The 12,956-nt window shown below is 36.9% G+C and overlaps 1 protein-coding gene across 1 annotated transcript; it reads right to left on the bottom strand.

Moving 5' to 3' along the window:
* Positions 1-10,652: 10,652 nt before the first annotated feature.
* Positions 10,653-11,597, bottom strand: or64a1 (odorant receptor, family 64, subfamily A, member 1). Its single transcript, XM_016564746.1, has one exon. It carries the CDS (start codon positions 11,595-11,597, stop codon positions 10,653-10,655), a length of 945 nt encoding a protein of 314 aa, XP_016420232.1.
* Between the last annotated feature and the right edge of the window lie 1,359 nt (positions 11,598-12,956).

Below are 12,956 nucleotides of genomic sequence, written 5' to 3'. Positions count from 1 at the left end.
TGCCAGAAACTGTTCCAGAACAATCATTTCTCCTATTTCCTCCTTAGTCCGATGCCTGGGTGTTATCCATTTGTCATAAAGATCTTTCAATCTTGCCTGCAACTCTTTGGGAGTCTCCCCTTGTCGTAGGGCCTTTGCCCTAAAGCGCCGCCTGTAGGTCTCTGCATTAATCTCAAACTTGACCAAGATTGCTTCTTTCACTCTAGCATACTCAAAAGTGTCATCAAGCTCCATAGCAACAAAAGCTGCTCTTGCCTTGCTTGTCAGCAGTGGCACTAGGTGCAACACCCAGTCCTCAGTTGGCCATCGACAGGCTTGAGCAATCCGCTCAAATGTTGTCAAATAGTGCTCGATGTCGTCATCCTCTTGAAGAGGTAACATCTTTGGGCCTTGCCAGCCCATCCATTGCGGTGGAGCAACTCCTTGCCTGGTCACAGGTGGTGCTATCTCTTGATCCCCCTCTTCGCTACTCCGCCTTCTGTGGAGAAAACGTGTGGGAAAGGTTGCATTGTGTAAGGAAGTCGAAGGGGAAAAGGCCTGCTCTACCACACCTCCCATGGTTTGCCACTCCCGCCTCTCTCTTTGCACCTCTGTCTGCAACTGCCCGAACTGATGTTGAAGAGTACGCCACCTGTGTTCTTGACGCTGCACTTCCTTTTCTAGAAGAGACTCTCTGGTATGCTGTGACTGCATGCAACTCTCCAACGTCTTTTTGAGCTGATCCATTTTCATGCCCATTGGGTCTGCCATCATTGAAGTTTTTGCCCCAGACCCTGTACCTTCTTGGTCAGGCCTTGACTCACCAATATCTTCATCTTCCTCCACTGTTCTCTGAAAAGTCTGTTTCTTGGGTGGCATCTTGACATTTTACTGAAGCCTTCTACTGCACTGGATCCCACCGCTGCCACCATTTGTCATAACGTGTCCCGTGGTGATCAAGGGGAGGTGGTAGCTCAGAACTCAGATATCATCCAAAGAGGACTTTTGTTAAATGCCAGTGGAGAAGTAGGGGTGTACATATTCACAGTAAGTATGCCTCCACTTGGGGGATGTTTTATCTTGGTTTTGTGTTTAAAGGATTGCAGCAAAAGGGTCAGCGCGATTCTGTAATCAGAGAGCCCGTAGTATGGAGTGTCTCCACACATTCTGTACTATGTATTTTCCTAAAAGTCAGGTATGTATCTTACTCTTAGATTCGTCTTTGAGAATTTGATGTATCGTATTGATTTGATATCTTTGAATTGGCTATGTAGATAATTGGCATAATACATATTTACCTGACTGATAATAAATTGTTACATTTGAATTCATTCTGATTACTCTGAAGTTATTTTTTCAAGTAGGTTAAGTGAAGGCTTATGTTTCCGCAAAGCTGCGTCCAGGGTTGCGTGCATACTAAATCTCAGGTTAGATGGAGCATGGGCACATCAGGTGAGGTTATGGGTTTCTGACTAACCGCTTGACCTTAGTTTAAGTTGTACTCAGTTACGTTAACCATGTATATGATTTCAGCATTAATTAAGTTGTACGTAGTTATACTAACTATCGGGGTCTAGACAAGGGGTTCTAGAAGAACCGCTGATTAATGTTTGAGTATTACATGGGTAACTGTAGGGGGCTAAACAAACCTACTATTTAAAATATATTAAATAGTATTAGCCACAAACCTCTGGCCCTTCATTGGGCCAAGTGCGTGGACATTACACTGCCCCTCATACAAACTTCTATACCATTCCTATCCAGGCCTGTCTGCACACAGGCACATACATGATTATAATAGTAAAATAACTTGATACATAAATGGTTATATTTAAAAGGATTATACTTGAACAATTCATATTTTGACCCATACAAATCTTCAACAGTGTATAAAAAAAATACAAACAAAATTACGAAACTAAACAAAAAAAATATTAGTGGACATCTATTACGAAACAAAAAAAAAAAAAAATTTAAAAAAAAAAAAAAAAATAGACACTTAACTCAGTGCCCACTTTGACATATAATCGACCAAAGAAAACAAATTGCTACAGGCAGCAAAATCTACACAGACACTTTAAGCAGTATGCCCCCACCTTTTTTTCTTCTAAGGTTCAATTTAGACTGGCTTATATACACAGGCTCATTACACACAAGACCATACCAACTGCAGGGGCATCAATACCAGAAACCTTTGAAGCATAATCACAAGATAATTTAACCATTTAGACCATTAAACTTCAAAAATACATAAAATAAAAACATAAATGCAACTCTTCATCATAAGCAAAATGTAAACAACACCATGAGACATCTCTTCATTTCTACATCACCAAGGGTTAAGTCCCCTCCCTATTAGTAGAAATGGTTTAACCCAACACAAGAAAAAGGGAGCTGTAGTCCCGCCTCCTCCTTTGAGGAGTCACAGGACCAGGATATGGTGAGTACACAGCATGCAATGTAACAGTTTGCAATGTGGAGATAAATACAGACTTGAAATAATAAATAACACATAACTACAACTTGTCTCTGTGTGGTCAATGGGAAAAAAATATCATAGGGGAACTTTGGTAGACATAACACGATGCGTTGACCACTGATATGTACACCTATCTGCAATCAACACAACCCGCATGATATCTTAAATTGTATTATAAATAAACATTAAAGGATAATGAACTAGATCAAACATAGTTATATTTTAAACGTCATAAACTGCAACATAGTCACCAGAAATACAAAAACATTAACAGCAAATGTAAAGAGACATAAAACAGTTGTTTGTACAAACTTCACATGCTCCCGCTATCGCGGTAGTGATGACGTCACCCTAGCACCTGTCATCACAAGATGTATTAGCTCAATTAATAAACACATTTTGCAATCTGCAGAAACCATAAATCAGTTCATGAGTGATTTTTGTCTTGGCGATAGCTGGCGACTACAGCACCCAAATGCTAAAAAATACTTATTTTTCTCACCGGTCCATCACTCATATTCCCGTATTGATTTCTTCCTCACCAGTAATTCTATCATATCAAATATTTACGAATCAAAGATTCATCCAATAGTTATCAGTTACCATGCTCCAGTAACATTAAAATGGAATAGGAGTAAACCACAGAAACCTTCTACTAGATGGCGTTTTAACATATCTCTTCTGAAAGACCCAGATTTTGATAGTTATTTTAAAAGAGAGTGGGCATGATTTCTAGAAATTAAAGACACCTCCGAATCATCTCTGTCTCTTCTGTGGAAAACAGGAAAAGCAGTATTAAGAGGTAAAATAATCTCATACTCCGTTTATGAAAAAAAAAAAAAAAAAACAGAATTGGAACAAAAAATCAAGCAGCTTCAAAACATCAATAAATAATCCAACAGAAGAAACGCAAAACAAATTAAGAGAATACAAATTCAAACTAAATGCAATAATCAACAATCAAACTCAATTGTTCATTCATAGGCTCAGACAAGAAGAATTTCATCATAGTAACAAATCTGGTAAATATTTGGCAAATCAAACGAAACAAGGAAAAAGCAACAATTTCAGTTATTACGGACTCAGCAGGGAAATCCACCAACTCATCAGAAGAAATCAACCAAATCTTTCAAAATTTCTACAGTACAGTAAATTATACTCATCAGAAAAAGACCTAAATCAGAATGACATCAACTCATGACATCAACTCATTTCTCAACACTATCAATCTGCCACAACTCAGTGAAGACCAAAGAAACAGCTTAGAATCACACATTACACAACATGAACTTCTTACAGCCCAACAACTCATGCCGAATAATAAAGCACCAGGTCCTGATGGATTCCCTGCTGAGTTCTACAAACACTTTTGGTCCACTTTATCAACACTCTTCATCAGAATGATAAGTGAATCACAACAAAAATTAAAATTCCCAGCTAATATGAACATAGCCACAATTTGACTCCTTCTCAAACCCAATAAAGATCCAACGTTACCATCAAGCTATCGTCCCATTTCTCTGATTAATGTTGACATTAAAATAATCGCCAAAGCACTAAGGTCACACCATCTATAATACATCCAGATAAAACCGGTTTCATTAAAGGTAGACTAGCATCCACCAATACACACAGACTTTTCAACTTAATTTATTATTCTTCAATTCAAAAAGCATCATAGTTAATTTGGACGCAGAAAAAGCATTTTATAGGGTCAACTGGAAAGTCCTGTTTTCCACATTAAAGAGATTTGGTTTTAGGGATACATTCATTAACTGGATTAAAACGCTGTAATAATCACCTTCAGCCATGGTCATCACCAATGGACTAACATCACATAGCTTTACACTGCACCGGGGGACTAGACAAGGATGCCCACTCTCTCCCTCATTATTCACCATTTTTATTGAACCATCCAAACCCATCAGAAAACGTATGGCTAGATATTGAGCAAACAATTTGTAATGATATTCACATTTCAAATTTACCATTCTATAGTCAGACAATAAAAAAAAACATTCCTGTTTTAAAACACCAATGATAGCAGCAGCTCTGACAGCCTGGTGGAAATTTCACCAAATCACAAACACTCCTCTTGCACCATCTAAATACACCCCCATTTGGAATAACCCAGATTTTACAGTTAAAAAGAAGACACATCGGGAGCAATAGTTTTTTGGAATATCTACAAATCAATTCATCTATCACAAACACTCCTCTTGCACCATCTAAATACACCCCCATTTGGAATAACCCAGATTTTACAGTTAATAAAAAGACACATCGGGAGCAATAGTTTTTATGGAATGTCTACAAATCAATTCATCTATCCAATCAAAAATCAACACCTGGACCATTAACTTAGACCTTTCACTTTTAATCTCAAAGTTAATTAATATATCCTTCCAAAAAAAAACTACTTTCCAAAATATACAGAATAATATTAAAATCAGACAACACATTACATTTACCAAACGCTAAATGGGAATCAGACTTATCTATTGCTCCAGATTCTGATTTCTGGACACAAATCTGCAAAAATATCTTCATGACAAAAAATGCCAACCTGCAACTTATACAGTATAAGGTACTTCACAGATTGCACTTAACTGGACAGAAATAGTTTAACATGGGAGTCACTTCAGAAACATGTTCACATTGCACCCAAAATAACCCAGACACATATGCTCACGCTCTTTGGTATTGCACCCCAATTAATAAAATCTGGGAAAATGTCACTGAATCACTATCTGTCACTATGGGATGTCACATCCCAATGTCTCCATCCCTTTGTTTGCTACAGTAGGTGACATATCCATAATAAATTTAGACAATAAAAATAGTCAGTTACTCCGGCGCTAGCTATTGCCAAGAAAACTATCCTCATGAACTGGAAATCAAGAAATTCCATACATATTGCATCCTGGAAAAATGTACTAATTGATTACATCTCGATGGAAAGTCTATCCAGTTCTGTTCATAATAATAGAGTAGAATTACACCCCTTCTGGTCATCTCTCATTACCTTCCAGCAGTCATAAATCTGTTCACCCTCTCTGCCTGAGACCAACCACAACAACGCATCTCCACCTACACTATTATTTGTATTTGAATATTAATATTTGATAGTTTTGGGGAGGGGGGGAGGACAACGCTGATAAGAAAAGGTAACAACATTACTAATAATTTAATCTATGTATACTCATATGTTTAACCTTTTTTATTCTTTTTTAATTTAATTTTAATTTAATTTTTTTTTTTTTTGGCCTCTGGTCCCTAGTAGGCTGTGACATACCGGTCCATATCTGGGGTGGTGGAGCTGAAATATGTGTGGGTGGATGTGGACACATAAATGCACATGAGTTATCAGAATGGTCTTGTAATGTTGGTTTTCACTATATATGTCTGTTTGTCCAAGTGATTCTGTATGTGGCACATGTAAATATTGTCACATTCTTTACTTGCATAATAAAAAACAAAAACAAAAAAACTAACAAAAAAACTAACATTAACAAAGATTAATACATACTGTAATAAATGCATTGTTCATTGTTTGTTCATGTTAGTTAATACATAATGGAACCTTATTGTAAAGTGTTACGAAAAGTTTCATTTCAAAGCTTTCGGTCACTTTTGACCGCAAAGGAGTCAAGTGTGACCCATAAATGAAGAGGGCCAGAGAAGAGACCTTTTTAAAAGACAGGCATGAGGATTCATGTTAAGATCAGGGCTAACAGCTGAAAGTAGGCAAAATGATGTAATTCATATGGGTCCTCATATGGCCTAATTTGACTTTGAAAAACATGGTTGTTAAAGGTCATTAATTATGTTTTTACTCTCACATATTTCCCTACTCCTTATACCCAGAAGACTTCTTTGTCCTGAGCTGCTCTCAGTGGGATCACTGAACAGATAATTATCTTGTAATGATAACACTTTAATTAAACCCCACTGACCATACAATTACAGATGCAATCTGTCTGATAATGGCTTTAACTGACCTCTTAAAAAAGAAAAATAGTTTAATCTATGATGAAAATTGTTTATCATTCAAGACAAAACTCAGTTGCACTTTATTTTACAGTACGTGTACATACAAGTACTTACAGTGTACTTACCTAAGAAAGTACTGGTAATATAAGGTAACTACATGGGGTAGGGTTAGGTTTAGGGGTAGGTTCAGGGTTAGTACCTATTTATTACCTAGTTATTGTAATTACTATAATAAATACATAGTACGTACATGAGAAACAGAGCTGTAAAATAAAGTGCTACCCAAAACTCTCTATTCTAAACCGTATTATCATAAATCTAATTAAAATGATTCTTTCAAATGGCTCACAAAGTTATCAAACACTGGGCACATATTATACAGTGTGCTTTATTAAAAACAATATGACCTTGACATCTTACTATTTGAGAGAGTTTTTTATTAGAGAAACCTCTTTAAGTTTTGAATTTTACAATGTAATACTATGGTAATAAAGGTAGTTTAACTTGCAAATTTTAACAAGTAACCTCCATTGCCTGGACAAGGTTTTTGTACTTCCTGTCATATACCTTCCAGCCTTCCTAATGTGGTTTACATAAAATTAACTCAAAATTCACTTTTGTCAGTTTAAATGTCTTTAATCTAGTGCTAATACCAATTTACAATTGCATATATTCGGACCATTTGTTTTAAAAATACGGTGAAATATTCAAAACAGGCTGGTCATATTACACACTTTCAAATGCATATCTGAATAATATTTCATTGTCTTTTGGAAGACTTAAGAAGTTTAGCAATTTAGCAAGTTAGCTAGCAATTATAGGCCAGTAAATCTAATTTGAAAGCTAACAATTAACCAAATTAATTTCTCCCTGACATTTCCCTGAATTCATTTACTAGCCTCTAACTGTTTGCAAACTGGAATTTGATTTATTATTTACTAATTCACACTGCTCCAACAGACGGCGACAAATGGCAACAGACACGATCATCGAGTTTTGTCTGATCAGTGTGTAAACACTGTTGGCGCTGACGTTAGTCAGTGCTTGTTTTCACAGACTGAACATGTTGAAGCAGCGTTTGTCGGGTCTTGGAATGTCTGAGAAGTGACATACTGTACTCGGACGGCTGTTGGTGTTGATCTGTGTCTGTCAGTGTGATGTGAACTGGCCTTTAGTCCTGCTTCAGATAGAGTCAAAAACACTGAGTCTGTGTCTTTTCATTCCACCCCCATCCACTCAAGCATGGGCCTTCCGTTCAAATTCAGGAAATGCAACCCAGTCACTATAATATTATAAATTAAAGCATTGACTTAACTGGCTAATAATTGGATTGGCCTTCATAACAATTCACTTTTTGTACACTTTAAAAAAATTGCCAGGAATTTACAGGATTAAAGAGTATTATTTTACAATATATTACTGTAGTCAGAAATTTGCTGTGAAATCAATGCATGCAGGGTCATTTTCTTACAAATGACTGTGAGTGAACAGCAGAATGATGCTAACATCACAGTAATTTACTGCTCTTCTTTTACTGTAAATTCCCATAATAAGGCTGTCTTTAACTGTACCACTTTGAGAAATATAGATGTTTATTACTGTAATTGTTTTGAAGTCACCATAATGGTGATTGGTGATCCCATTTGTTTGGGCTCTTTGACCTTGCATACTCATATTCAAATTTATGATCTAGTCATATCGGAAGTGTAATCAATGAAAACATTTGTTAAAATGATGATAAGCTAGAATATGAAATAATCTAATTGGCTGATTTCAAGATAGTTGAACTATTCTTAGCATGAACTTGACGATTTTATTAAGCATGACGATTAATCAATAACTTATTTTTATATTCATAACTGTTTGTGGATGGATCTTTCACAATAGTGAAGCAACTGCTGAGAAACGTCTTTGAAAGATGTGACATCAATACTGCACATAGAAAACATGGTAACACTCAACAAATAAAAACAACACTTACAACATAAACCAACATTACAAAATAAACAAATAACACAACCTGCTAAAAGTGAACCAAAAACAAGTTCAATAGCACAAATAAAACCAACAAGAATGAAAAAATCTACAGTATGATCTATTCATGCTCCATTGCATGCTGGGTGCCTTCAGAGTACATATGCACTGTAGAAACACGGTATGATGCTGTTTGCTTACAAGAAATGTCTGAGAGTGCAGTTAAATACAAGAGAAGTCCAACTGTGAAATTACTGTGAAAGTAATGCAACTATTAACCTGAATATACTGTAATTTCACACTAAAAGTTTTAACAGTGTAGGTCAAACAGCATTCATTGGTATGGTAGCAAATACAAATCTTTTTAGTGCACCACCAAATGATGTAACTCAAAACATGTAATTAACACATTGTTAGCTTGTTTGCACTCCTAATATGTTCCCTTGACCATTTCAGGAAAGTATCTTGACCACCACATCTCCCGGTGGGCTAAGATAAATGGACCTTCAGGTTTAATTAGCCATTTTAACCACAATTAAGTCCCTCTGGTCATAAGGTCAAAAGACCAGTCCCAGTGAGGCTTATGACTGATGATTTAGATCAGGGGTGGCGAACTCCGGTCCTGGAGAGCCGCAGCCCTGCAGAGTACAGCTCTAACCCTAATTAAAACCTACCTGCCTGTAGCTTTAGTAACCTTTCAGACCTTGATTAGCTTGTTCAGGTGTGTTTGATTAGGGTTGAAGCAAAACTCTGCAGGGCTGCGGCTCTCCAGGACCGACGTTCGCCACCCCTGATTTAGATGAACAATATTGCATCATTATATAGATGATGACTCTGACACTGATATGTAAACCATTGTGTATAATTTTATTTATTTACTATTATTATTATTATTATTTCTCAGCTTTCTTTAAATGCAAATGATTGCATAATTATAAAAAAAAAAGCGTAGTTCTTCAAAGAACAAGTAATACCATAGATCAATATACTATAGATCTACTATAGACAAAATGATGTAACTCGGTCTTTGTCTTGATTTTTCTCATTGGTCAATGCCCGGACTACACACTTGAATCATTAGTAAACCCTGCATTTATAAGAATAAAATATATTCCATGTTTTCTAATACTCTTTTGCATATCCATATTGCATTCATATGCACTCATGTGTAAAGCATTCTTACAGTGTAATTATACAATTAAGTAATGAGTAATATTAATTAACAACATGTGCTTAGGGTTAGAGTTAGGATTAGGGTTTGGTTTCAAGCTAGTTGTATATAATTTTGCTTAATTTACTGGTACATGTAACATGTAAGAAGGACACTGTAAAATAAAATGTTACCAAATATTTCAGTTAAATTCTAGTCGGGTGTTAATTTACAGGATGGAATGTGAATGACAGTCAAGTGATAGTTCTGTAAGTCCTTGATAAAAGAAACAAAGTGTGAACGTGTTGTCCCAAGGTCAGGGGGTAACATTTGTAGATTGAATAAAGAAGAAAGTTGATGGCCATAGCGAAGACTTACAGAAATCCTACAGACTAAGAGAAAACCATTTGTGACTTACTAGAACTTCCAGGAATGATGCTGGTGATTCCCAGTTATGCTAGTCAGGCCTGACAGGTTGGTGTGGTCTTAGCCAGGACTTTTGCAGGTTCCCTTTGTGTCATTTTTTGCTTTGATAGCTCCATGCAAGCAAATGTACTAATCCTGCATGTTCAGGTATACAATGCATAAAGATGGAATATTAAAATAAGAATAGTTTTAAGGTTTTCAACCTTACATTTGTTATTAAATATAATTTAAATATTAAATGTTCAAATTTTAACTGGCGACATATAACACATAACAAGTTTTTTGTGCATATTGTTACAGCTGTACTTATAGCAAAACAATAATAATAGTAAATATATAAATAAAAAAGGAAAGAAAGAAAGATTCAAAGACAGTAAAGTACTAGCACATACCACATGCCAGAAAAATAATTAAGTAACAAGTAACAATAAGGAAATGTGCCATAAGTATTTTATTGAATTTTAGAGTTGAAATTGTTACAGAACATCAAGCAGATATTTAGTTTTATGAAGACATCAGAAGTATAGTGTTTGCGCCTCATCATTTAAGACTAAACAAATCATTTCAGAAAATTACGTTTTATGATAAGCAACACTGTAAAACCAGTAAGAAGCTTTTTAAAATAACATTGTTATGTTATCTTTTAAGTGCTTATTCTGGAAAGTGGCCAACTTTTGAGCGCTGAAACAAGCATGCAATGTTTTTGCGAATTTCTGGTAAATTTAAGCCATAAATAAGGGGATTCAGAACAGGAGGGATAACCAGAAATTCCACTGAAAAAATTATAGCAACAATCTTAAATTTGTCTGAATCATACCTACTTAAAGCAATATCACAAAACGATGCTATAGAGTAATTAACAAAGCTTATAATGTGAGGAAGACATGTTTGTAATGCTTTGCCCCTAAATTCTTTGGAGCTTTTTTGACAAATTATCAAAATTCTGACATAAGTATAGAAGATGAAGAAGGCAGGGAGAAAAACTGTTGTTGTTGTGACAAAAAATCCAATTATGTTGTTACTCAAAGTGGAAGTCCCACAAGACAGCCGAACCACAGACCAGTTGGAGCAGTACAGTCGAGCTATGTCAGTCCCACACAAAGGCAACCTGGCTGAGAAGAAAATAACCAGACCCATAGAAAACACTGCATAAAGTGATACTAATGCCATGTACAGTGCTGTCACTTTTGAGGTCATAATTTTATGATATTTTAAAGGATTGCAAATGGCAACATATCTGTCATAAGCCATCAGAGTTAATATGGTATATTCAGAAATTGCAAAAGTATAAATTGTAAAAGTCTGAACAAAACACGCTGTCCTAGAAATTGTATTTGTATCAAAAAGGAGATCAACCATTAGCCTAGGGAAGAAACCAGCTGAGCCATAGAGATCATTGACAGACAAACAAGATATCAGTATGTACATTGGCTCATGAAGAGATCTCTCTTTAAACACCACAAACAAAATGATGACATTAAATAGTATAATTGCTAAATAAACTGTAAGTGTCAATATTAGGATAAGATATCTCATGTGCACAAAATCCTTGAACAAAGTGAAATAAAAATATGAAGGCATGGTTCCATTTTCCATGTGGTGATCAAAAAAGACAATGAAAGTTCCACTTAAAATAAATATTTAGATTCGGTTTTTCCTCCCATTATTTAAAGAGTAAAGCATCCAATTGTTTTTTTTTGTTTGTTTTTGTTTTTTTTATTTCCCTTGTTCAGTCTACAATATCTCTTTCTTTTCTCCGGCTATTTTTAAAGTAACAATCAAGAGAGATGAATGGTGAAGGGCAAAGTGAAGAAAACTGATTGTTGCCGTTGATATGAGGCAACTGCTCAATTTGCTGTAAGCAGATTATATAACAAGAGCTGACACCATCTGGGTCTTAACCAACTATACACATTGGAATTGGCCCCTTTTTTTTTTTTTTTGCTGTTCAATAAGTTGATCAACTACAATAGAATCCTTTATTTTTTACACAACATCAGTTGGTTTTTAGTTGATGCACGTTTTATAATGGCTGTTGTTGTTTATTAAATATTATTATTTAATAAATATTATTTTATATGAATAATATTAGTATTTAATAATAGTATTTGGTATTGAGAAACGGTCTGAGTGTTAGTGATGGTGATTTTGGTTACATCATTACAAGAGACAAGAGACTTTATGAGTGAGTCAGCAGTAAAGACTTTTATATTGAAAGAAACTGAAACAAGGTTGTAAACAGGGACTGTTGTAACCAAACACAGCTTTAGAACCAAGAGCAGAACACAGACTAAAACGGATGCAAATAAAATACAAAACAAAATAAAATCCAGGCCTGGTCCTCTCTCGTCTTGCACTGTCATCACTCCTCCTTTTATCCTTCCGGAGCTCCTCCGTGGGACTCGAGACCGGTGAGTGGCGCAGGTGTCGCGCATTAGCATTTACTCCACCGGCCTCGCTCCATTACCACGGCTCTCGGCCCCGCCCCTTTCGTCACATACCCCCATCGCCCCTCGGCTGGGTAAACTCTTCCGCGATGCCTGGCGGCGGCGCTGGATAGCCCTCGGTGGGCGGCCCGACACTCCTCCGCCGCCCGGTGGACGGCGACGGCTCCTCCAGGTTCGGGCAGCCGGTAGGAGTCCCCCGTTCCCTGCTCCTCCCCATCATGGCGGATGGCAGCAGGCTCCGGCCTCAGGCGAACGGCGGCAACTCCTCCGCTCCCTCACGGACGGCAGCCATCCCTCCACATCCCAGGCGGCCGGCAGCGAGTTCGTCCGCCCCCCCCGGCAACTCACTCCAGCCCACCGCCTCGAGCCTCCATGGCGGCAGACTGCTCCGCCATGCTCGATGGCACCGCGGATTCACCACAGAGGCGCGGGATCTCTGGCAGCGTGTCCCTCCTTCCTCCCAGGTTTAGGCACCAATGTAACAACGTTCGTAGTTCGGGAAGAAGGA

This window comes from Sinocyclocheilus rhinocerous, unplaced genomic scaffold (assembly GCF_001515625.1).
Source record: "Sinocyclocheilus rhinocerous isolate Xijiao unplaced genomic scaffold, SAMN03320098_v1.1 scaffold902, whole genome shotgun sequence".
In the NCBI taxonomy this organism is placed as follows: domain Eukaryota; kingdom Metazoa; phylum Chordata; class Actinopteri; order Cypriniformes; family Cyprinidae; genus Sinocyclocheilus; species Sinocyclocheilus rhinocerous.
The sequence above is the reverse complement of the archived record's forward strand: the minus strand, read 5'-3'. Positions and strand labels throughout refer to the sequence as shown.

Excerpts from the sequence above, each read along its gene's own strand:
- or64a1 (XM_016564746.1), bottom strand. The coding sequence starts at position 11,597 with ATGGAAAATGGAACCATGCCTTCATATTTTTATTTCACTTTGTTCAAG.